Source organism: Euleptes europaea, chromosome 2 (genome assembly GCF_029931775.1).
Source record: "Euleptes europaea isolate rEulEur1 chromosome 2, rEulEur1.hap1, whole genome shotgun sequence".
Taxonomy (NCBI): domain Eukaryota; kingdom Metazoa; phylum Chordata; class Lepidosauria; order Squamata; family Sphaerodactylidae; genus Euleptes; species Euleptes europaea.
This window is the reverse complement of record NC_079313.1, coordinates 12210945-12234387: the sequence shown is the minus strand read 5'-3', so window position 1 is coordinate 12234387 and position 23443 is coordinate 12210945. Positions and strand designations below refer to the sequence as shown.

At 50.7% G+C, this 23443-nt stretch overlaps 1 protein-coding gene across 1 annotated transcript; it reads left to right on the top strand.

Annotated features, from left to right (window-relative positions):
• The first annotated feature begins 3314 nt into the window (after positions 1 to 3314).
• PRR22 (proline rich 22) lies at positions 3315 to 16628 on the top strand. The gene is made up of 3 exons (XM_056844011.1): positions 3315 to 3441; positions 5999 to 6061; positions 15478 to 16628. The coding sequence occupies exons 1-3, from the start codon at positions 3315 to 3317 to the stop codon at positions 16626 to 16628; spliced, it is 1341 nt and encodes a 446-aa protein (XP_056699989.1).
• Positions 16629 to 23443: the final 6815 nt, after the last annotated feature.

The window sequence follows — 23443 nt, the reverse complement described above, 5'->3', positions numbered from 1 at the left end:
AGACTCCAGAGGGTTGTCGGCATCACGGTGGGGCTGTCCCCACTCAGTACCGAAGTATTTAATTGTGCAATTAACTATTTATGTATGTCAGTGATGGGGCCTTTTTTCAGGGGGGGGGGGCGGGAGGACACAGAGCAATTGACCTTTATACTCGTCTGTGGCATTGGCGAAAGAACGGTTCTGCGATGCAGCCCAATCCTCGGTATGCTTACTGAGCCCCACTGGGTTCACTGGGGCAAGTGTGCAGATGATTGTAGCTTTTCTTTATCTCAGGGTACGGTTATCGTATGAAACTCAAACCTTCTTGGAACAGGTATAACTAGTATGGTAGTTATAGTATGCTGCTGGGAGAATGCTGGGAGCTGTTGGCGATGCCATATTTTGGCAGGTGATGAGAAATCTTAGATTCGTCTGGATGATTCCCAGCACAATAGCCCCCAGAACTCTTGGCCTGGGAATTACGAAGGGCAAACAGGTCTGAACCTGGTTTAATGTTATAAGTATATGTATAAAAAGGTTCCATGCATGATTTTTTTTGGTAACCCTTGTGTTTAAATAAGGGCTGTGACTAAGCACTTAAGGTATCTTTGCTCCTTGTAAGCCCCAGCTGAGAAACCTGGGACCTCGTTTCTGTTTTAATGTTGCCTCCCACTCACACACTCTGGAAGTGCAAAATAAATATATTTAATAAAAACAGAAAAAAATGGTTCAACAGGAAACGGTTAAGGTGCTAAGATTTTGCTAAGAGTTTCATGCGGCTAAGACACCACTCCAAAGTCTCTTGTGATACTGGGTTGGACATCAGAAGTCTTACTTTCAGGGGGCGCTGTTGGCAGGATGGCCAGGAGCCACCATGGGCCCCTGGGCAAAGATTCCCCCTGGGGCCCCCATATGACCCTGATAAAAAAGGCCATGCTGGATCAGACCAAGGTCCATCAAGTCCAGCCGTCTGTTCACACAGTGGCCGACCAGGTGCCTCTAGGAAGCCCACAAGCAAGACGACTGCAGCAGCATAATCCTGCCTGTATTCCACAGCACCTAATATAATAGGCATGGTCTTCTGATCCTGGAGAGAATAGGTATGCAGGTATGATCCAAACCTAATATCATATCAAAACAAATCACTTGGCTTACGGTTACCCTGAATCTATAGTAATAAAAGAACCAGCCTGTCTGTCCATCTGTCCAGCAGGCATAACTCATCAGAGAATAAAGCTAGGAGACTCAAAATAGGCCACCAGCTTCAGGATGATTGTGGATTGTGGGCCAAAAATGAAAGGCGTGGGAATATCCTGACCCAGGTTATCTCGAGACAACCCTCCCATGCTATTTGCAATGGAAGCTAAGGGTCTCTCTCTGTGGCAGGCATAACTCATCACAAAATAATGCCATCTGTTTGAAAACTGGCCACCAACCTCAGAATGATGATGGAAGTTGCAGTGCCAAAAATGAAGGGGATTAGAACACCTGGAACCTGGTTATCTTCATGATAGGCAACACGTAATAAGAGAGCTTTCGAGCAATCTGTGTCTCACACTATCAGCTGGACCTAATTCACAGGGTCGTTGTGAGGATAAAACGGAGGACAGGAGAACATCGCAGCTTTGGGTCCCAACAGGGGAGATAGACTGGAACTCTTCATCAGTCCAGAAGCTGAACACATGAAGCTGCCTTATACCAAATCAGACCCTTGGTCCATCAAAGTAAGTATTGTCTACTCAGACCGGCAGCAGCTCTCCAGGGTCTCAGGCAAGGGTCTTTCACATCACCTACCTTCCTAGTCCCTTTAACTAGAGATGCCGGGGATTGAACCTGGGACCTTATGCATGCTGAGCAGATGTTCTACCAATGAGCTACAGCCCCTCCCCTAAAATAAGGATGTTGTATGTGTCTTGCATACTACAGGTGACATTAACACATGAAGCTGCCTTATACTGAATCAGACGCTCGGTCCATCGAAGTCAGTATTGTCTACTCAGACCAGCAGTGGCTCTCCAGGGTCACAGGCATAGGTCTTTCACATCACCTACTTGCCTGGCCCCTTATCTGGAGACGCCGGGGATTGAACCTGGGACCTTCTGCATGCCAAGTAGATGCTCTACCACTGAGCCACAGCCCCTCCCCTGAGAGTTGATTACTCTCACTGTTATCACTGTTCCCCCAGTTGTACGCATTTCTCAGGCATCACCCAATCTTGCAAGCCCTGAAGCCTGTCTGGAAACGTAGGCTGTTTAGAAAGGAGATTGTCAGGGGGTGGAAGTCTATTCTTTCAACCAAAAAACTCAGAGCAAATCTGGTCAGAGGTCTACAGCTCATGGCTCTTGGTGACCCCTTGACCAGGTTGCTTTGGGCTGCTCATGAGGCCACAAATAGGATTGAGACCCAGGATTGGTTGGTTTTTCTACCCCGATTTTCTCTACCTTTAAGGAATCTCTAACGGGCTTACAATCACTTCCCTTCCTCTCCCCACAAGAGACATCTTGTGAGGTAGGTGGGGCTGAGAGAGCTCTTAATAGAACTGTGACTAGCCCAAGATCACCCAGCAGGCTTCATGTGGAGGAGTGGGGAAACCAACCTGGTTCACCAGATTAGCATCCACAGCTCATGGGGAGGAGTGGCGAATCAAAACCGTTTCTCCAGATTAGAGTCCACCGCTCCTAACCACTGCTCTTAACCACTACACCACTCTGGCTCCCATGAGGCATATCAGAGGAAGAGAGGTCTGTTATTTCATTTAAGAATCCATCACACTAATATCCTACTTTTTTTTTATTATCACAAGGCATAAAGTTCCCAAAAAGGTCCCCAGATTCTGACCAGGCCAGACCTGCTTAGCTTCAAGCAAGCCTGCTGTCAACCAAGCACCTATCAGCCCACAATATCTCAACGGGGCCTCAAGGCACAGGAGCATCCTACCTGCTTAGACACAAAGAGAGGGCTTTTTTGCTTTCCTGCTTGTGGGATTCCAGAAGTATCTAATTGGCTAACGTAGGAAGCGGGATTCCAGACACCCTGGAGGAATCTTTGGTCTGATCCAATGGGGCTCGTGCCGTGGTCCGGCTTCCCATTTCCAAATCACCTCCCCCCACACCTGCATTTTACGCTCTCTCCAAGCTCACCTTCTTCACCCTGGCGCCTACACAGGCCTCAGAATCTTAATGCACAACTTGGAACTCCTTCCCCCGAGTAACCATCAAAACAGAACGTTCCCCCCCAGTCCTCCCGTGGCAACAACTCTGACTCTCAGATGCAGCCCTTCCCCCCACCCAAGCTGGCCAGATGGGAACAGGTGTCCATCAGCTCTGCAAGGGATTATGCATCAACCTAAGCTTTTTTACTCAGACCACGAGAATTACGCCCCCAGAGTGCTAGACCGACCGGACAGCCAGCCGAACCGGCCCTTTCCGGCTTTCGTCCTCCCTGACAATCTTGCGTCCATAGGTACGGGTTTTTCTTGCTCCATCGTGGCTTTTCCTACACCCCACGTCGTTTGCTAGTGGCGTGCATGGGGGTTGCCAGCTCTGGGTTGGGAATTACCTGGAGGTTTTTGGGACGGAGCCTGAGGAGGGTGGGGTTTGGAGAGGGGAGGGACTTCAAGGCCACAGAGTCCAATGGCCAAAGCAGCCATTTTCTCCGGGGGAACTGATCTCTGTCGCCTGGAGATCAGTTGTAATAGCGGGAGATCTCCAGCTACCACCTGGAGGTTGGCAACCCTAGATGACAATGAATGGTTTTATTTGCATTTAGCCATAGGCCATTACAAACATGTCAAGGATACCACAGATACATAATAAAAGGAATACTAGATTAATTAAATTCTGGATTAATAATAAATATACATAATAAAACTGCTAAATTGATGCATACAAAAACAACAACAACAAAATAATAACTAAGAATTGCGGTGGCGTCCCAACCGGTCAATGGGACCTAGCAATCATTAAAATCAATTTGAAGGATCAGCTTCCTGATAAGGATAAGGTCCCATATTGGACCTTATTTCCTTTGCCGCCAGAGCATACAGGGCAGTCCTATAAGAAACAAACCCATCGGTATCTTTTAACAAAAATACTAGTTTCTCAGCACTAGGACAAGTGTTTAGGCCAGAAACCAACCTGGCAAGAAATTTAGCCCTGGGTGCCACATATAGAGGGCATTCAGATAAGTAGTGGCAGAAGTCCTCCAGAGCAGATGTTCCACAGATGCAAAAACGTTGGTCTTTTGGAATTCGGCAGTAACACCCGGTCAATACAGCAGTTGGCATTGTTTGAAACCGTAGGGACGTAAAGGCTGCTCTAAGCTTTGGGTTTGGTATATTGGCTAAATAAGAAGCTGTAAGATGGCCAGTTTTGAAAAGTTTAAACCAAGGAGCAGTTCCTTATTTCAGAATCTGTGTTCTGTCCATCAGGGCATCTAATTTGTAGACCCAGTCTTTTAAGTCGGGAATAATCTGCTGATAGCCCTAAAAGGCCATCTGGAATTGAATACTGAGATAATATCTTAATTAAGAAGTTAAGGCGTGGTGGATCTTTCGTTAGCATGATAGTAAATGATTGACGGCTAAACGGTGTGCAGCCACATCAGATCTGCCCTGCATCTCACGTGCCCAACCTGTGTGTGTGGGGGAACCCCTAGGAATGTAGGTTTGCTGACCCTGTCCCACAGCGGAGTAGAATGTGTCCCATTGCAAATTCCTATGGTATCATAATCATACCTGCACTGCTTTCCTCCAAACTGGCAAGACAGATGTTGCAAGAAGGATTCTCTGACTGCCCCCCCCCCCATGCCTCCCCATTTTCTCTTCCGCTGCTGTCTCCATCCTGGCCTCTCACAACCCCAAAGAGGTTTTATAAATACAGGGGAAAGTATTTAGTTCACAAGGGGTTTTGCCACACAGTGGAACACAGCTACACCCACGTGTGCTGTGGGAAATGTAATGCTCCAAAGAATTTTTTTAAAGTGTGCTTCCACTACTTTTACTACAGTGTGGAATTCTATCCATACATCCTCAGGGCACACAGCAAACATTCCAGCATAACTATAGTCCTTTATGCATGGCTGTCTCACTCGCAGTCAGCCCTCCGATGACTTCGGGTCTTCGTTTTGATTATGCGTGCCTTTTCCGACCGTCAGAGGTCGCCTCGCTCTCCCCCTGCATTTTCCCGCATTTCCCCCATGTTTTCAGGGACCGGTTTTATCTCGAATTTGGAAATGCGGGCAAAAGGTGGGGAAATGCAGGGGGAGAGCGAGGCGACCTCTGACGGTCAGAAACAGCACGCATAATCAAAACAAAGACCCTAAGTCGTCAGAGGGCTGACAGCAAGGGAAACAGCCATTCATGAAAGGCCTATAATTCCACCTAGCTGCAGAGAATACACAACAACAACAACAAAAATGTGTATCAGTTTTGAGAAGCCGGAAGGAGCAGATAATGTAAAGCCATGTAATCTCTTGCAAAGATGACAATCTCTTGCAATGACACATGAAGGTACGATAAAACACACACACACATTTGAGAAGCAAGGAGGAAGGCATTACTAAGGTGCTTCAAAGAAGAAAATGCCCATCAGATTTAAGAAGTGGGAGAAACAGACCACCACAGATCATAACGTCATAATTTTATCTAGCAACTAACCTCTTGCAAAGCTCACCACAATCACAAACACACAAAAACGATGCATCTCAGATCGGAGATGCAGGAGGAGCGCCGAACATCCTAGAATAATTTGTTTCAGCTGTTGAGTTCTTGTGAAAGTTCACTTAAAAAGCACAAGATCAGGAAAAAAGGGACTTCTTTTCTTTCCAGAAGTGGGAAGGGACAGAGTCCCAAAGGAAAAGAAAATCAAAAGCCTAGCATGAAAGCATGAAGTTTCTTAGCCCTTCAGAAAGCAGTCAGCACTGTGGAAAAGGGAATCCTGCTAAGAAAAGCGAGGGACAATATGGGTTTAAAAGAAATAACAATGGAGAGAGTGTGAATTTTCTTGTGTTAATATTTCAGGGACATCCAATTTGTACCATCCCCCCAATCAAGAGAAAGATCTTTTTCCAGCGCCCCCGGCAGGTAACGCTTATGCGGTGCGTAGATATTCAAGACAGAGGATGGAATTTGTGGAGGGATGGAAGGGCAGTGACCCAAAATCCTGACTTGGGACAGGGCAGGGTCAGACCTGGCTCTAGAGTTACCAACCTCCAGATGGTGCCCTGAGATCTCCTACTATTACAACTGATCTCCAGGCGACAGAGGTCAGTTCACCTGGAGAAAATGGCCTCTTTGGAAGGTAGACTCTATGACATTAACCCCCATTGAAGTCCCTCCCCTCCCCAAACCCCACTCTCTTCAGAATCCACCTCCCAAACCTTCAGGTATTTCCCAACCCAGAGCTGGCAACCCTACCTGGCTCTGTTTTCTACAAATTTACATTTGAGTAAAGGATCCAGGCTCCAGGTGTTGGGCACTAAAACTGAAGTTAACTACCCAAATTCTACATGACAGGGGTGTCTGGAGAGGTGCCCCTATCCACTGTTATTATCTGTTACCACACTAATCCAAACCCCTATGGCATACAATGGCTGTTACCACACTAGTATTCCCAGCGATGTATTAAGAGTTTGAAAATGTTATAAAAATACTGTTCGCACTTTCTATGTATTCCCACCGATGTATTTAGAGTTTGAAAATGTTATAAAAAATACTGTTCGCACTTTGGCCCCTTTAGCTGTGAAGACGTCTTCTAACCATTTATAAGCCGTGGTATCCAAAAACCCTTTTAAAGCGATGTTTTTTACATTTTTAAACTCTTAATACATCGCTGGGAATACAAAGTGCGGTAACCCCCAATAACTGCCCAGAAACTTTAGCATTAAATGCTTTCACTGCTGCAGGAATTTATTGTCCCCCAGAGGAATAATAAAATCTTGAAATAGCCTTCCCAGTACTCATGGCTGTGTGCAGGGACGGCTCGGGCAGGGTCTCCAGCAGGAGGACGTTGTGTGCCGAGGAGGGGTTGGGGTCGGGTCCCTCGAGCGGCAGGCGGCTGAGTGCGTCCGCGTTGGCGATGCTCTTCCCAGGCCGATTCAGGAGCCGGAAGTCGTAGGCGTTGAGAAAAATCGACCAGTGGAGCATGCGAGGGGACAGGATCTGCGGCGTCTGGCGATCCGGCATGAACAGACCAAGGAGCGGCTTGTGGTCCATCACGATGGTGAATGGGTGGCCATAAACGTAGTCGTGGAACTTTTTTACGCCGGCAACGACGGCGAGTGCCTCCCGGTCGATCTGGGCATAGTTACGCTCCGCCTTGGAGAGAGTCCGAGAGTAGAAGGCGATCAGGTCCTCCTGACGGTCTGGCAGCAGGTGGTTGAGGACTGCTCCGATGCTGTAGGACGAGGCATCGCAGGTTAATACCACCGGCAGCCGCTCGTCAAAGTGCACGAGCAAGCTGGAAGACGACAGGAGGCCCTTGGTGGCCTCGAAAGCGCACTCCTGGGGCTGGCCCCACGATCACGGGGCAGCCTTGTCGAGGAGGTGGTGGAGAGGCTCTACAACTGACGCCTTGTTGGGGAGGAAGGCGTGGTAGAAGTTCAAGAGCCCAAGGAATGCCTGGAGCTCCTGCTTGCACTGGGGCGGGGGGGGGGGGGCGCTGTGGATGGCCTTGATCTTGGCGGGCGTTGGGTGGATGCAGTCAGCGTCAATCAAGTAGCCCAGAAACTCCACCTGAGGCAGCCCAGCTGGCACTTCTCATGCTTCACAGTGAGGCCAGCGTCCTGGAAACGGCCGAGGACTTGGTGAACGCGTCCCAGGAGTTTGTCCTCTGACCTGCCGGTGATCAGAACGTCATCGAAATAGGGGACGACACCTGGCAAGCCCTTGAGCAGGTCCTCCATGAGGTTCTGGAAGATGCCGGGCACTGTGCTGACCCCGAACTGCAGACGAGTCACTCGGAAGGTGCCCCGGTGCATGACAATTGTCTGGGCGTCCGCGGAGGCGGTGTCGACCAGCAGCTGCTGCTACGCCTGGGCCAGGTCGAGTTTTGTGAAGACTCGGCCCCCAGCAAGGGAGAGACCTGTTTTAGCTTTTTTGAAGGAAATGAATGCCAAGAGCCCCGTGGCACAGAGTGGCAAGCTGCAGTACTGCAGTCAAAAGCTCTGCTCACAACCTGAGTTCGATCCCAACGGGAGTCAGTTTCAGGTAGCCGGCTCAAGGTTGCCTCAGCCTTCCATCTTCCGAGGTCGGTAAAACGAGTACCCGACTTGCTGGGGGTAAAGTGTAGACGACTGGGCAATGGCAATGGCAAACCATCCAGTAACCATAGTGTGCTTTGTAAACGTCGGGATGTGATGTCACCCCATGGGTCAGGAATGACTCGGTGCTTGCACAGGGGACTACCTTTACCTTTATGGAATGAATAAACAAGAGAAACTGGAAACTTAAGCCGTTTATGCTTGGTATTTAGCAGCACATTCCAGGCTGAAGTGCCCTGCATATATTTTTTATTTCTTCACTCTGAACTGTCATTCCAGACATCACTGCAAAGCCAGTGCATACCTGCTTCGCATTTCTTAAGAGCCCCTTTAACATGACCTTTTGTATTTGCTCTGCCCCCGCATCAAAGCATTTACTGAAGGAAGCATGCAGAATCACAGCCCCGGCTTAGCTATGCAAACGACTATGACTAACGGCTATGCAAATGAAGGAACGAAGGAGCAGGCGAGTGGTGGGGTGTAATTTGTTTGACTTTTTCCTCTTGCATCGGGACCGTGAATAGTCATTTTAAAGGTCGGACTTAAAAAAAATCAGTATTGAGCGAGGAGCAGAATCGACCCTGCTGCTGCTGCTGCTACGCCTGGGCCAGGTCGAGTTTTGTGAAGACTCGGCCCCCAGCAAGGGAGGCCAGCAGGTGACTGACTATGGGCACTGGGTACGCGTGGCTCTGGAGCGCCTTGTTCGTGGTGCACTTGTAGTCCACGCAAATCTGGATGTCCCTGTTGGCTTTTAACGGAGTCACGATTGGCGTTTCCCATGTCACATTGGGGACGGGCTCTAGGACGCCTTGCGCCACGAGATGGTCCAGCTCTGCGTCGATCCGGTCCTTGAGAGCGAAGGGGACCCAGCGGGGCTTGAGGCGGATGGGGGTGGTGGCGGGGTTGATATGCAGGCGAACAGGTGGCCCCTTGTAGCAGCCCAGCGGGCCCCGCCAGACGTCCTCGGACTCGGACCAAACGGAGTCAAGGAGGGGCTGGCTGATGCGGTGCACGCCCGAGAGGTGGATCTCAAGTGCCGGGAACCACTTGAGGCCCAGGAGGCTGGCAAGGGCCCCATCATCCACGACGAGGCGGAGGCGGCTCAAGAACTGCTGTAACCGGACGTTCATGTAGGCAACACCCCGGACTGGCACCCGACGACGTTGGTAGTCGGAGATGACGATGCCCGTTGGCTGCAGCTCGGGGAGGGTTGCACGGCGCCCCAGGTCGCGGAAGGTGTCCATCGAGATAATGGAGAGGGCTGAGCCCGAGTCGACCTCCATGTCGCACGGGGCGCCCTCGATCCGGACGGCGATGGAGACTTTTTCCACGCTGAGGACCTTATGAAACTCGATGCTCCGGATGTTGTGGCGGCGGCGGCAGGGCAAAGAACGGTCCTCATCGGCCAATTCGTGGACGGGCCCGGCGGCGCCATCTTTCTTGCCAGGGCCAGGCGGACCCCCCTTCTTGGTGGAGCGGCAGGCCTTGGCGATGTGGCCCACCTGTCCGCAACCCCGGCACTCAGCGTCGTGGAACCGGAATGAGCGGCGGTCGTGTGGTTCACTGCAGTTGGCACCTGGACAGCCATCTTGTGGGCCTCGTCCTCGACGTCCCCATCGCTGGCGCTCTCGTAGTAGACGGGGGTCGGAGCCTGAGGGTGTGGCGCAGCGTCCCTGTCGCCCAAACGATCAGCCCTCGAGGATGACTCGCCGCCGTGGCTTCCTCGACAGCCGCGGTCAGGGAGATGTCTTTCTTGGCGATGAGTCTGCGGCGCACCTTCTCAAGTCGGTCCCGCAGCATGCCATCGAGGTCCGGGAAGGTGCAGAAACGTGCAGTCTGGCGGAGAGCCACAAGGTATGTGGCGACGAACTTGCCAGGTTCCTGATCCCGCAAGTGGAAGGCCAGGCGGCGGGCGAGCAGCGTGGACTGGGAGGCAAAGTGGTTCCCCAGCGCTGCCATAATGGTGTCGAATGGTGTCTCGCTCAGCTTAGCGGGGGCCAGCAAGGACTGCACGAGTTGGAAGGTCCGAGGGCCACAAACGCTGAAGAACAGGGAGCATTTCTTGCTGGGGTCTGTGACGTCGTTGGCGTCCAGGAAGAACGCGACGCGGTCGGCGTAGCTTTCCCACTCGCTGGGGTTGGCAGTGTTGAACGCTTCCATTGAGCCTTTGGTGGCCATCATGCGAAGTGTTGCGTCCCTTTGTGTGTCGGCGAGATTTCAGCAAAGGAGAGCCGGCCTGCCTACCAGGCACTGTGAGGTTGCGGAATATTGAAGGTGATTTCAGTGAGAGTGATCTCAGCAGGATAGCCAGACTGCCTACCAGCCTTCGTCACCACTGTTAAGTCCGCGTGGGGGGACACATGAGGTTGAGACGGAGTTCCAACAACAACGCGTTTATCTTGAACAGAACAGAACTAGGGAATACAGTGAACCGGCCCTACTTATATGCCCCCCCATGCCACCCGCACCCATTCCCCCCTGATCCGTGATGGGGGGAACAACCCCCAGGTTGCCAACGGCGCGTGCCGGCTTAGGGCCAATGGCGTGTGCCGGCTTAGGGCCAATGGCGCGTGCAGGTTTAGAAGCCTTCGTCGGGGACTCAAGCTCCTAGGTTTTCCCCTGCTTACAGGCCTAGCTATATACATACATAACAGGCTGTATGTTTGACACCCCTGCTATACTTGTTCCATAGACTGACCTGCTGCTGCCCACAGATTTCCTCATCCGTCTCTTTTTTACTAAAGAGAAGGACATTTGACTTAGAAATATTAATAGTTAGTAGGGTTGCCAAATCCCTCTTTGCCACCGGCGGGAGGTTTTTGGGGCAGAGCCTTAGGAGGGCAGGGTTTGTGGAGGGGAGGGACTTTAATGTAGGCTTGCCAGGTCCCTCCTGTCCTTTGGCGGGAGGTTCTTAGGGAGGAGATGAGGTGGGATCGCGCTCCGGAAGTGACGTAATCGTGTCGGCGCAGCCGCCCGCGATCCCACCTCACCTCCACCCTAAGAACCTCCTGCCGAAGGACAGGAGGGACCTGGCAAGCCTACATTAAAGTCCCTCCCCTCCACAAACCCTGCCCTCCTCAGGCTCTGCCCCAAAAACCTCCCGCCAGTGGCAAAGAGGGATTTGGCAACCCTACTAACTATTAATATTTCTAAGTCAAAGGTCGCTTTGGCAATTGGACTCTATGGCATTGAAGTAGGGTTGCCAAGTACCAGGTGGTGGCGAGCAAACCCCTGCCAATCCACCTGGCTGCCACCGACCAGCTGAGGGTGGTCGGGCAACGACCTTTGACTTATTCCGGTTTACAACCGGAAGTGCTGCACCAAGAGGCCTTTACCACTCAAACTGGGAGTTTGAGTGGTAAACGGCCCTTTGCATTGCAAGAGGCCTTTTCCACTCACTCCCAGCTAGTACCTGGAGGTTGTAAACCGTAAGTGATATACCACTGCGGGCAGGCACGTGTGCACGCGTTACCCGACCACCCTCAACTGGTCGGTGGCAGCCAGGTGGATTGGCAGGGGTTTGCCCACCACCACCTGGTACTTGGCAACCCTACTTCAATGCCATAGAGTCCAATTGCCAAAGCGATTTTGTCCAGGTGAACTTATTTTGTCCAGGTGAACTGATCTCTTTCTGCTGGAGATCAATTGTAACAGCAGGAGATCTCCTGCTAGTACCTGGAGGTTGGCCACCCTAATAGTTAGCCCCTGTTTGGAGCAATACTCTGAAAAAGAGGCTATAAATTTACATAGGCCGGGTCTTGAGAGAAGAGCTGTATCACCTGCATCAGCTGTATCACCTCACAAAAGACATGGCAATTTAGCGTAAGCTAAATAAGGCAGATGGAATGCATATCTGGAAATATAAAAACTTAGATCATTGATATACAAATTAAATAACACTTCTTTATTCAATACAGTAGCTCTGGCCACCAGATGGACCACCTCTTACTTGAGCTGTAGGCCAATCATATAATCGTTGGATCAAAAACAGGAGACCCTGGCCAATAGACTATATCTTCAGTTTATCCCGTAATCTCTGCCTAGGCGCTGAGTCAAAGGCAGCTCTAAGGTCCATAAACGCTACAGCCAACATGCCATCCTTTGAGCTGGTATATTTCTCTACAATAAACTGAAGAGTACGACAATGGTGAACTGTACTAACACCTCCACAAAATCCAGCTTGTTCTCGTCCCAACATAACTTCATTGAGAGCCAGCATGGTGTAGTGGTTAAAAACGATGGTTTGGAGCGGTGGACTCTGATATGGAGAACCGGGTTTGATTCCCCACCCCTCCACAGGAGTGGCGGACGCAAATCTAGTGAACTGGGTTGGTTTCCCCACTCCTACACACGAAGCCAGCTGGGTGATCTTGGGCTAGTCACAGTTCTATTAAGAGCTCTCTCAGCCCCACCTACCTCACAGGGTGTCTGTTGTGGGAGGGGAAGGGAAGGTGATTGTAAGCCAGTTTGATTCTGCCTTAAGTGGTAGAGGAAGTCGGCATATAAAAACCAACTCTTCTTCTCCTTCTCCTCCTCCTCCTCCCTCCCCCTGGCAACCATTAACAATTAATAACCGATTGCTGGCAATTAAAGAAGCTAGTGTTTTCCCTGCAGTGTGAATTCTAGTATCCCTAGATCTTCTTGGCTCAAGAGATAAATTACTTATTGACTGGTCTTGGAAGCTTTTTTATTTTTTAAAGCTCTTCATACATTACTCCCGTTTGAGAATTTCAATCACTAGCCAGCATCTGAGATACAGATCTCCAACTTTCTGAAAGTCATTATTCAATTTGCCCCAGTAGTATGCTAATGATGGCTTATGTGCAGCCAGAGGGATATACACATTAATCAAAACAAAAGAGAGAATTCAAAATACAAAAGAGAAGACATCACAAAGGGAAGTTCCCTTGGGGAGACTGTAACATTCACCAATAAACGAATAGAAGCCAAACAGGCAATCCCCACCAAGGGGAGACCTGTTTTAGCTTTTTTGAAGGCCTCTAGGGAATGAATGCCAAGAGCCCCGTGGCGCAGAGTGGCAAGCTGCAGTACTGCAGTCAAAACTCTGCTCACAACCTGAGTTCGATCCCAACGGGAGTCAGTTTCAGGTAGCCGGCTCAAGGTTGCCTCAGCCTTCCATCTTCCGAGGTCGGTAAAACGAGTACCCGACTTGCTGGGGGTAAAGTGTAGACGACTGGGCAATGGCAATGGCAAACCATCCAGTAACCATAGTGTGCTTTGTAAACGTCGGGATGTGATGTCACCCCATGGGTCAGGAATGACTCGGTGCTTGCACAGGGGACTACCTTTACCTTTATGGAATGAATAAACAAGAGAAACTGGAAACTTAAACCGTTTATGCTTGGTATTTAGCAGCACATTCCAGGCTGAAGTGCCCCGCATATATTTTTTATTTCTTCACTCTGAACTGTCATTCCAGACATCACTGCAAAGCCAGTGCATACCTGCTTCGCATTTCTTAAGAGCCCCTTTAACATGACCTTTTGTATTTGCTCTGCCCCCGCATCAAAGCATTTACTGAAGGAAGCATGCAGAATCACAGCCCCGGCTTAGCTATGCAAACGACTATGGCTAACGGCTATGCAAATGAAGGAACGAAGGAGCAGGCGAGTGGTGGGGTGTAATTTGTTTGACTTTTTCCTCTTGCATCGGGACCGTGAATAGTCATTTTAAAGGTCGGACTTAAAAAAAATCAGTATTGAGCGAGGAGCAGAATCGACCCTGCATAAATGGCCATAGACTTTACTGAGAGTCCAAGTCTCTTGTATAAACTATATCATAATTAGCCAGAGACTTCCTAATTCCTTGGAACCTTATTCTATTTCCCAATGTCACCATATTCCAGGATTATTATTATTATTGTGGCGTCAAGTCACAGCTGACTTATGGCGACCCTGTAGGGTTTTCAAGGCAAGAGGCGTTCAGAGGTGGTTTGCCATTGCCTGCCTCTGTGTCACAAAGCTGGTTTTCCTTGGAGGTCACCCATCCAAATGCTAACCAGGGTCGACCCTGCTTAGCTTCTGAGATCTGACAAGACCAGGCTAGCCTGGGGCTACCCAGGCCAGGATAGCTTTTTCAGGATAGGAGTCTCAACTTCCGCTTCCTGACACTTAGTCGGTCTCTCTTCTCCTTACATGTAGTAGTTGAATCAAAGTCCATCCCACAAACTTCAAAAGGGGATTGAAAAATTGTAGCCTGCTCCCTTAAATACTTATGTCCAAAGGGGGTTAAGCTACCCTTCCTGTGTTGGCAGTAGGAAAGAGTAGGAGTCCAGTATCTCCTCCTCCTTCTTCCTCCTCCTCAATGAGAGTGACATTCTTGGCTCATAGGAAGGATTATCCTTCATTCGCATGTTGTCAGTTTAGGAACTGGGCCAGCTTCCTGGTGTCTTTAGTCAAGAGTACCACTGGAATCACTGGCGGCTCCCTAGGAGACAAGGCTGTCAATGTATCTCTCAAGTGTTTCCTCCGGACTTAAAACTGGAGTGTGCAAGAGCCAAAATTAGCTTCCACCACCCCGCAAAGGAGCTTTGGCATTTCTGCACGAGCTGCTGATTTAAGTGTGCTTCCTCTTTGGAAGAAGGCAAGCTCAAAGCAGAGACTCCTACAGAGATGCAACAGCTTCGTCAGAGGACTGCATCAGGAATGACCTGATAGTCCTGCAGAGATACAACAGCCACTTTCCTCAGGAGATTTGTTTTGCTGCACCTCTGCTTCAGAAGTGATTGCTTCAGTCATTGTCCATGTGGAATTACCAGAAGCTGATTGGAGCAGGAACTCATGCAGAGAAGCAGCAGACAGCCTCTTTTGCGCTTGAGTAGTTTGACTTGCCGGCACCTGTTGTTGTCCACTTTCTTGTATCACGCACGCTCTCTGGAGAGAGGGCATGTTGGGGATTACCATTTATCATAAACACATGAAGCTGCCTTATACTGAATACTGGACCCTTGGTCCATCAAAGTCAGTACTGTCTACTCAGGCTGGCAGCAGCTCTCCAGGGTCTCAGGTAGAGGTCTTTCACCTAGTTGCCTGGTTCCTTTAACTGGAGATGCCAAGGATAGAACCTGGGACCTTTTGCATATCAAACAGATGCTCTACCACTGAGCCACAGCTGTCCCCCAAGGTGGCTTTATAAATCCCAAGAAGAGGCTTTGTTTTCACAAAGACAACTGCTGTCTGGAGTCCCATCTGTAATTTCATTTCCTCTCTCCCTCCTCAGGCTTCCACATGGCTCCATGCGGGTGTTTCTTCGACCCCAGGATCTACCGCATCGAGTGGGCAACAACTAATTTTGTCCAGCCCTCAGTTTACAAACTCTCCGGTGGGCCGAGCCCCCAAAATGCATACCTTTTGGACAGCCAGAAATACCTCAAGGGCCCCATTCAGCAGGTCCCGTACCCACCCTACCAACCCGTTGCAAACAACCCCCAGTTCGTGTTACCGTTCTTCAAACCAGAGGGGCCTGCCCCCAACTTGACAGAGCAGCTCGGCTTCGCCGGCAACCCTCTTCAGGGTGCCTCGTTCGTGGAGGGACCTCACCTTCTCAGCGAAGGCCTTACACAAAGCACAGACTGCCAACTCCAAGCTGTGGTCCCCGGGCCGAACTTCAAGGAGCCGCCTGTACAGACAGAGATCTCCGATCCACTGAAAGAACACCAGGTAGACCATTCGAGCATTGCCGAGTCAACCAACCATGACCTGGCCTTCCCAGATGCCAATAACTTCCCAGCAGAAGGAGAAGAATCCAGAGAAAAGGACACCAACCCACATTTTATGGAGAGCCCTGCCCTTACAGAGGTCCGTCCAGAATCCTGGGGCACCACTAGCACGCCCAGCGCAGAGATAATGACAGAATTAGAGACTTGCATGAATGCGGAGGATGTCATCACCAATGAAAATGACTTGTTAGGAGAGCAGGAGTCTTTCAACTTGCCGGAGAAAGTCCTGCTAGAAGACGCCATGAAACTGTTTGATTGCTCGTCGGATAATTCTGGTACTGAGGATGACCCTGAGCAGGGGACCCTTAGCTGGAACCGAGGAGATGGCTCCTATGACGGGCATTTCCCCTGCAAAGATACATCCGGTGACATCCGGTCTCTTAATCTGCCTGACGAGCTTCTCTCGTTTGATTACAGCGTCCCGGAGATCCTTGGCACAGTGACGAGCTTGGATTACTTCTACGATGTGAATGCCTTCAGTGAGGACCTGCCGTGGGAAAGCAAGGGGTCCCTGCAGGCTCACCAGAAACACGAATCCCACTTGGAAGTGGAGGAGAAAAGGATAGCCAAGAAGGGCAGGGCTGTGGCCAACAAACCACAGTTGGCATCTGCCCAGGGGAATAATGGCGGACCCTCGAAAACGGGGGTCTAATGGGCACCCGAGCAAACCGGACGTGGGCTTCATTACTCGATCAAGAATGGGGACTAGTTATTCATAATGTTCCCACCATTTGGAATATTAAAAAAAAAACTTGAGCTTTCTAGAAATCTAAAAGAGTGTGCCAGTATCTCAGCGAGCACTCCCCGTCAGAAACAGGTTCTCTCGCACAGCTTGTTCCCAAAGAGCCTGGTGTTCATGCCAAAGATCACTGCCCGGACCCCACCATATTGTGTCTTCATTTCCTTGCCCGTAGCCTCTCCTTTTCCCATTTGAAAAGCAAACTGAGGCACCTTCTTTTGGCTAGGAATATACTAGAACCACATGAGCATCCAGAAACCGACTCCCAATTCACTAGCGGCCACATTCATGTAGGGGGGTCAGAGCGTTAGACTAGGATCAGGAGTCAGACCCCAGGTTAGCCGTAAAAGCCACTTGGTTATCTCTGACCAGTCATTCATACCCTGAGCCTACCCTGCCTTATAGGGCTTTGCCTGAGGGCTTTGCCGTCCTGGGAGCCAGCATGGTGTAGTGGTTAAGAGAGGAGGTTTGGAGCGATGGACTCTGATCTGGAGAACCGGGTTCAATTCCCGCTCCTCTACATGAGCAGCGGTAGCTAATCTGGTGAACTGGATTTGTTTCCTCACTCCTCTACATGAAGCCTGCTGGGTGACCTTGGGCTAGTCACACTCTCAGCCCCACCTACCTCACAGGGTGTCTGTTGTGGGGAGGAGAAGGGAAGGTGATTGTAAGCCGGTTTGATTCTCCCTTAAGTGGTAGCGAAAGTCGGCATATAAAAACCAACTCTTCTTCTTCCTCCTCCTCCTCTTCCCTAGGCCAGCCAAACACATTTGAAGGTTAATGCCTGGCAACTCTTTGTTTTTTTACCGTCAAGTCACAGCTTACTTATGGTGACCGTGTAGGGTTTTCAAGGCAGGAGACGGTCAGAGGTGGTTCACCATTGCCTGCCTCTGTGTCATGACCCTGGTATTCCTTGGAGGTCTCTCATCCAAATAAAAGAAGAAGGAGGGTTGGTTTTTGTATGCCGACTTTCTCTACCACTTAAGGAAGAATCAAACCGGCTTACAATCACCTTCCCTTCCCCTCCCCACAACAGACACCCTGTGAGATAGATAGGGCTGAGAGAGTTCGGAGAGAACTGTGACTAGCCCAAGGTCACCCAGCTGGCTTCGTGTGTAGGAGTGGGGAATCAAACCCGGTTCTCCAGATCAGAGTCCACCACTCCAAACCACCACACTTAACCATTACACCAAGCTGGCTCTCCCAACCAGAGTCAAGGCTGAGAAATGTGTGACTGGCCCAGGGTCACCCAGCAAGTTTCCATGGCAGAGCGAGGATTCGAACCTGGGTTTCCCAGATCCTAGCCCAACACCTTAACCATGCCACACAGGCTTTCATCTGGAAACTCTTAGTGTGGATTAAATTCTAGAGCAGACCGCTCACCGCACCTTGAATCTTTCTCCATAGTAGGGAAATGCCAGCAGAGGGTGCTGTTGACATAACAATATTTAATGACAAATATTCCCGAACTGTGGATTTGGCCAAGGGAAGCCATTCTCTGGCTGCCACCACCCCCCCAAAAAAAAATTAGCAGCCTTAACTCCTTTTCCTGGAGAAACTAAGGTCTATAACAGTTTAAATAAATGTATTACTGGTTAGTTGAGCTCAGCCCCGACTTTCGGGTAGCCAACCTCCAGGTACTAGCTGGAGTTCTCCTGCTATTACAACTGATCTCCAGCTGATAGAGATCCGTTCCCCTGGAGAAAATGGCTGCTTTGGCAGTTGGACTCCATGGCGTTGAAGTCCCTCCCCTCCCCAAACCCCGCCCTCCTCAGGCTCCGCCCCAAAGACCTCCCGCCGGTGGCAAAGAAGGACCTGGCAACCCAACCCGACCTGGATAGCGCAGGCTAGCCTGATCACATCAGATCTCTGACACGAAGCAGGGTCAGCCCTGGCCAGTACTTGGAAGGGAGATCACAAAAGATTACCAGTGTCGTTATACAGAGGCCGGCCATGGCAAACCACCTCGGAATGTTTCTTGCTTTGAAAGCCCCATGATAGGTTGCCATAAGTCAACTCTGACTTGATGGGCGGGGGGTGAGTGAGCCGGCGTGGCATAGTGGTTAAGAGCAGCAGACTCTAATCTGCAGAACCAGGTTCAATTCCCCACTCCTCCACATGAAGCCAGCTGGGTGACCTTGGGCTAGTCCAGTGGTCGGTAAACTCATTAGTCAACAGAGCCAAATATCAACAGTACAACGATTGAGATTTCTTTTGAGAGCCAAATTTCTTAAACTTAAGCTATATAGGTAGGTACACTGTTTATTAACTTAATAAAGTTTAAAGTTTTAAGTCTTAATTAAACTATAGGTACACTGAATAAAACTTGATATCATACTTAATAATGATCTTATTTATTGATAAAAATTAAATTATAGGTAAGGTATCCATAAAATTAAATCATGACAATGACTGACAAACACTTAATGTGAACAATGGCCTTGCATCTCCCTGACCCCCACTGACCTCTCGGCGGCCGCCCTGGTGCATCCCGGCCACCTCGGCCTCCCGCGCTTGCCTCTCGGCCTCCTCCTCCTCGCAGCCGCCTGGGCTCTTTCCTTCCTTTCCTCCCCGGCTGGCCTGCCGTCCGCCCGCCCATCTGCCCCTCCTCAGCGCCTCGGCCTCCGAGGAGGAGGAGGAAGAAGAGGAGGAAGGCGGAGGGGTGTCCTCCCCCCTCCCCTCTCGCAGGCGTTCTCCAGCGGTGGAAGGGAAGGGCAGGCCACGAGGGCGACGCGCTGGAGCTTGCAGGTGAGGAAGGCGGGGGAGGGTGTATGTGTGCTGGATCGGGCCTCCCTCCTTCTCCCTGGTGCTCAGGCCAGCACGTTGCAAAGATCGCCCCCCCCCCAGGTGTGGCGGCGGCTCTGGGCTGGCAGAAAGGCGGAGAACTTTTGCGGGACTTCTGCCCCAGCCGGGGCAGGGAAGGGACGCCAGGCTCTCCTCTGCTGCGACGTGCAGCCCCGATCCTCCGCCGAAGGAAGCCAGCCCCGCACCCTCCGCGTCCGGGGAAGGTGGCTTCTCTCAGGTGGGCGGCCGCAATCCTGCAGCCCAGAGCTGCACTCAAGGGGCCAAAGAGCTGCATGTGGCTCTCGAGCCGCAGTTTGCCTACCCCTGGGCTAGTCAAAGTTCTCTCCAAACTCTCTCAGCCCCACCTACCTCTCATGGTGTCTGTTGTGGGGAGGGGAAGGGAAAGCGTTTGTAAGCTGCTTGGAGACTCCTTAAAGGTAGAGAAAAGTGGGGTATAAAAGCCAACTCTTCTTCTTCTTCATGACTGATTCCATGGAAATGTCTCTAAACCTTGTGCACGTTGGAAAATTAAAATTCAGTCTATCACGCTTCCCTTGATATCGAGGACTTTCAATTTGAGCTTGAGATTGAACTGCATTATTACTAGCTGTTCATCTGAATGGCTTCTATGCAGACCCACATTGGGACTGCGCAGGCGCAGGCCAGTCACAGATAAGATTTGTTAGCTTCTAGCAAATTCTAAAGAGAGTGCTCCCCCTCCCCTTGGGGCATGCAATCTCCCTGCCCCTCGGTCACATGTCCCAAGGAGGAGGGGGCACTCTTCCCTCCAGTTCTCTTTCTGCCGCCACAGAGAGAGAATGCGTTAGCTATGGAATCCAAGAAAATTCCATTATTCAAGAACTGCACCTCTTGTGGCTCTAAAATGGCAAAGAATGATACTCACTCTGAGTGTCTCCTTTGCTTGGGAGAGAGCCATATTCCCTCAACCTGTAAGAGCTGCTCTAAGTTCACTCAGAATACCATGAGGATGAGATCTACTCGTCTGCTGTCTCATATCTACAAGGAATCTCTTCGACCAAGAGGTCAATCGGCTGAACTGAGTACTTCTGCGGGTAAGACTCATTCAGATCAGGGTCCCCTGTCAAAGAAATCCAACAGGGGGGTCCCTCCAAAAAGCCTTTGTCGGTGATACTTAGCCCAGCAAAGTGCATTGCCCCGTCATCCCAAGATGGCCGCCTGGCGAAGTTCATTGCCCCGTCGTCCCAAGACGTGGCTGGGGTTCTTTGCGCCAAACTTCCCGCCCAAAATCACCTCGGCACCAGTCACCGTCGAGATCTCCCAAGTCTTCTCGACACCGATCACCATCGACCTCTCCTCGACTTCGATCCGCAGCGGCGAGACTCGCCGAAGTGGCTAATCAGCCCATTTCCTTAGAGGACTCTCCTCATCGCTCCCTGGCTACTGTGCCGGTGTGGCTGAGCAGTAGTCAGGATGACCCTGACGGGATTAAACAGCACCTCCTGCATCTGTATAAAGACGTCCCTCAGGTGCCTGAAAAGTCCCCACGGCCTGCTGAGTCAGCGCCTCGGGCAGATCTTGCAGCCCCTCAGCTCAGTACCGAGCAATCAGCTGTTCCGGTGGGCATTCAGCAGGACTCCCAACGTTCTGCAGACCAGATGCAGTTGGAGTCTCCTAAAGGCTCTTTGCATCTAGAGCCCGGCCAACGACCTCGACTTCGATCGCCCTCTCGCCGTCGATCACCAACTCCGTCTTCGTCCAGAGGCGATCGGCACAGCTCGACTTTGAGACAGCATGGTCTGGCTTGTCAGTGTAGGTCATCCTTGAGTGTAAGCACTTGTCCCGTAGTACTTCCTAAAGCAATCTCCACAGACAGGTAAACCAAGGAAAATTGAGTTTATTGGAAAACATACAGGTATCAGAGCTTGCAGAAGGCAAAAATGGGGGGGGGCAAGGATATACAGCAGAATATATGGAGGACTAGTGGTCAAACAGATCATAGCAGATAGTATCAATTGGCACGGCAACCCCGGCTACGGGGCCAGGCTCCCACGGGCATCAAAGGCTGGAAAGGAATGCAATCGTTAGATAAACAATCCTTGAGAGAGGCATCTGTGAGGAGACATAACAGCGAGGCCTGACATCGAGGCGACGCACACCTCAGAGCCGGTCGAGCAGTCGGAGCCGGTCAAGCCGTCGGAGTCATTCGAGCTGTCGGAGCCGGTTGGGCCGTCAGAGTCGAGACAGCCATCGGAGCCGGTCGGGCCGTCGGAGTCGAGACAGCCCCGGAGTCGAGACAGCCGCCGGAGCCGAGATAGCCGCTGGAGCCGGGATGGTCGTCGTCCTCTCCGTTCCAGCCCAGCGGGGCAGAGGTGCCACCATTCCTCTAGGAGCCGGTCTCCCTCTCGTCGGAGCCGAGAGGTTTCTCGATGCCGTGTATTCTGTGTATTCTGGCTCATCAATGGATCACTGCCATCGACGGACTCGCTCCCGCTCACCATTGCGGAGCCCCCGCCTACATCGGCACGCGCCGTCACGGTATCCTGATGCCAAAGTCACCAGTCAACTAAGGCAAGCACTATCTCCTTCTGTAACAAGGGACATTGATCCATCTGAATATGATGATTCCTACTTTCCTGATGAGGATGAGGAGTCCCGCGCTTCAGCCCTCTCGCCAGAGGACACTGTGGGAGACTCTAAACTGGGTTCCCCCACTGGGGACACTCGATTATACGCGGAGCAGCTAATCCGCATTGCTAAGGCCTTTAAGATTGAATGTAAACCTGAGGATGGGTCCAATTGATGATATAATGGATATTCTTCACAATCCAGATCTGGGCCCCGTAGCCTTCCCCATTATCAAAAGTATATTGGAAGTGCTTCATGTTAACTGGGCTAGACCCGCCTCAGTCTCCTCCTCCTCCAAAAAGGTGGAGAACATGTACAAAATACGTAAGGAAGGAGGGAATTCCTTTTCCAACACCCTTCCCTGAATTCAGTTATTGTAGAAGCCCTGCCAGGGAAATATAGGTCGGGTATACACTCCTCTCCAAAGGATAAGGAGGGTCGTAAACTTGACATCCTAGCCAGGAAAATGTATTCCTCCAGTGCGGTGAATATCCGCATCTCTAACTTCCTCGCCATCATGGTGAGATACCAATACTGCCTTTGGGATTGTATATCCCCATCAATCCTCATGATACCTGAGGATCAACGTCCCTCGGCAGTAGCCTTACAAACTGACGGTATGTCCTTAGCAAAGCAACAGTTGACGGCAGCACGCCATGTCGCTGACGCTACCAGCAAAGTAATTGCTTCCTCTATAGTCCTTCATAGACATGTGTGGCTACGTCAGTCTGCACTTCCTCATGATACTAAAGTGCGTATCGAAGACCTTCCATTTGAAGGGACTTCTCTATTTAGCAACCAGACAGACACGTTCCTGGGTTGTCTAAAAAAGAATAAGACCAATGCTAAGTCCCTGGGAATAGCCCCTCAGGCACCCGACTTCAAAAGACGGTACTTTGGCCGGCAATCGGCCCAAACACCCCGCCCATACCGCTTTCAAGGGCAATTTTCACGACCCTCTTTCCGCCCTTCTTTTCCCCGCCCCCAGAATGAGAGGAAATTTCAGGGCAGATCCAGAGCACGGAAAGGCCCTAGGGGGTCTCCAGGGCAGTTTTCAAAAAACAAACAGGCATGACTAGACATACCTGTTGATTTCCGGGATCGGTTATCGCAATTTTTTCATGCTTGGTTTTCCATTACCTCAGATACCTGGGTGTTAAAAATAATAAACATTGGCTATTTCATCGAGTTTATTAACCTGCCTCCATATAGACCTTTGGGTTGTTCTCGATCGCCAACTCCTACCCTACTGCTACAAGAAATTGATTGCCTCCTCTCCAAAGGGGCTATTTCAGAAGTTCCACTTTATGAGTGTAGAAGTGGGTTCTACTCCCGGT

Bases quoted from the DNA above. Each gene is read 5' to 3' on its own strand.
- PRR22 (XM_056844011.1), top strand. From the start codon at position 3,315: ATGCATCAACCTAAGCTTTTTTACTCAGACCACGAGAATTACGCCCCC. The intron at 3,442-5,998 runs GTACGGGTTTTT...TTAATATTTCAG, and splicing joins TGACAATCTTGCGTCCATAG to GGACATCCAATTTGTACCAT. The intron at 6,062-15,477 runs GTAACGCTTATG...CTCCCTCCTCAG, and splicing joins TTTTCCAGCGCCCCCGGCAG to GCTTCCACATGGCTCCATGC.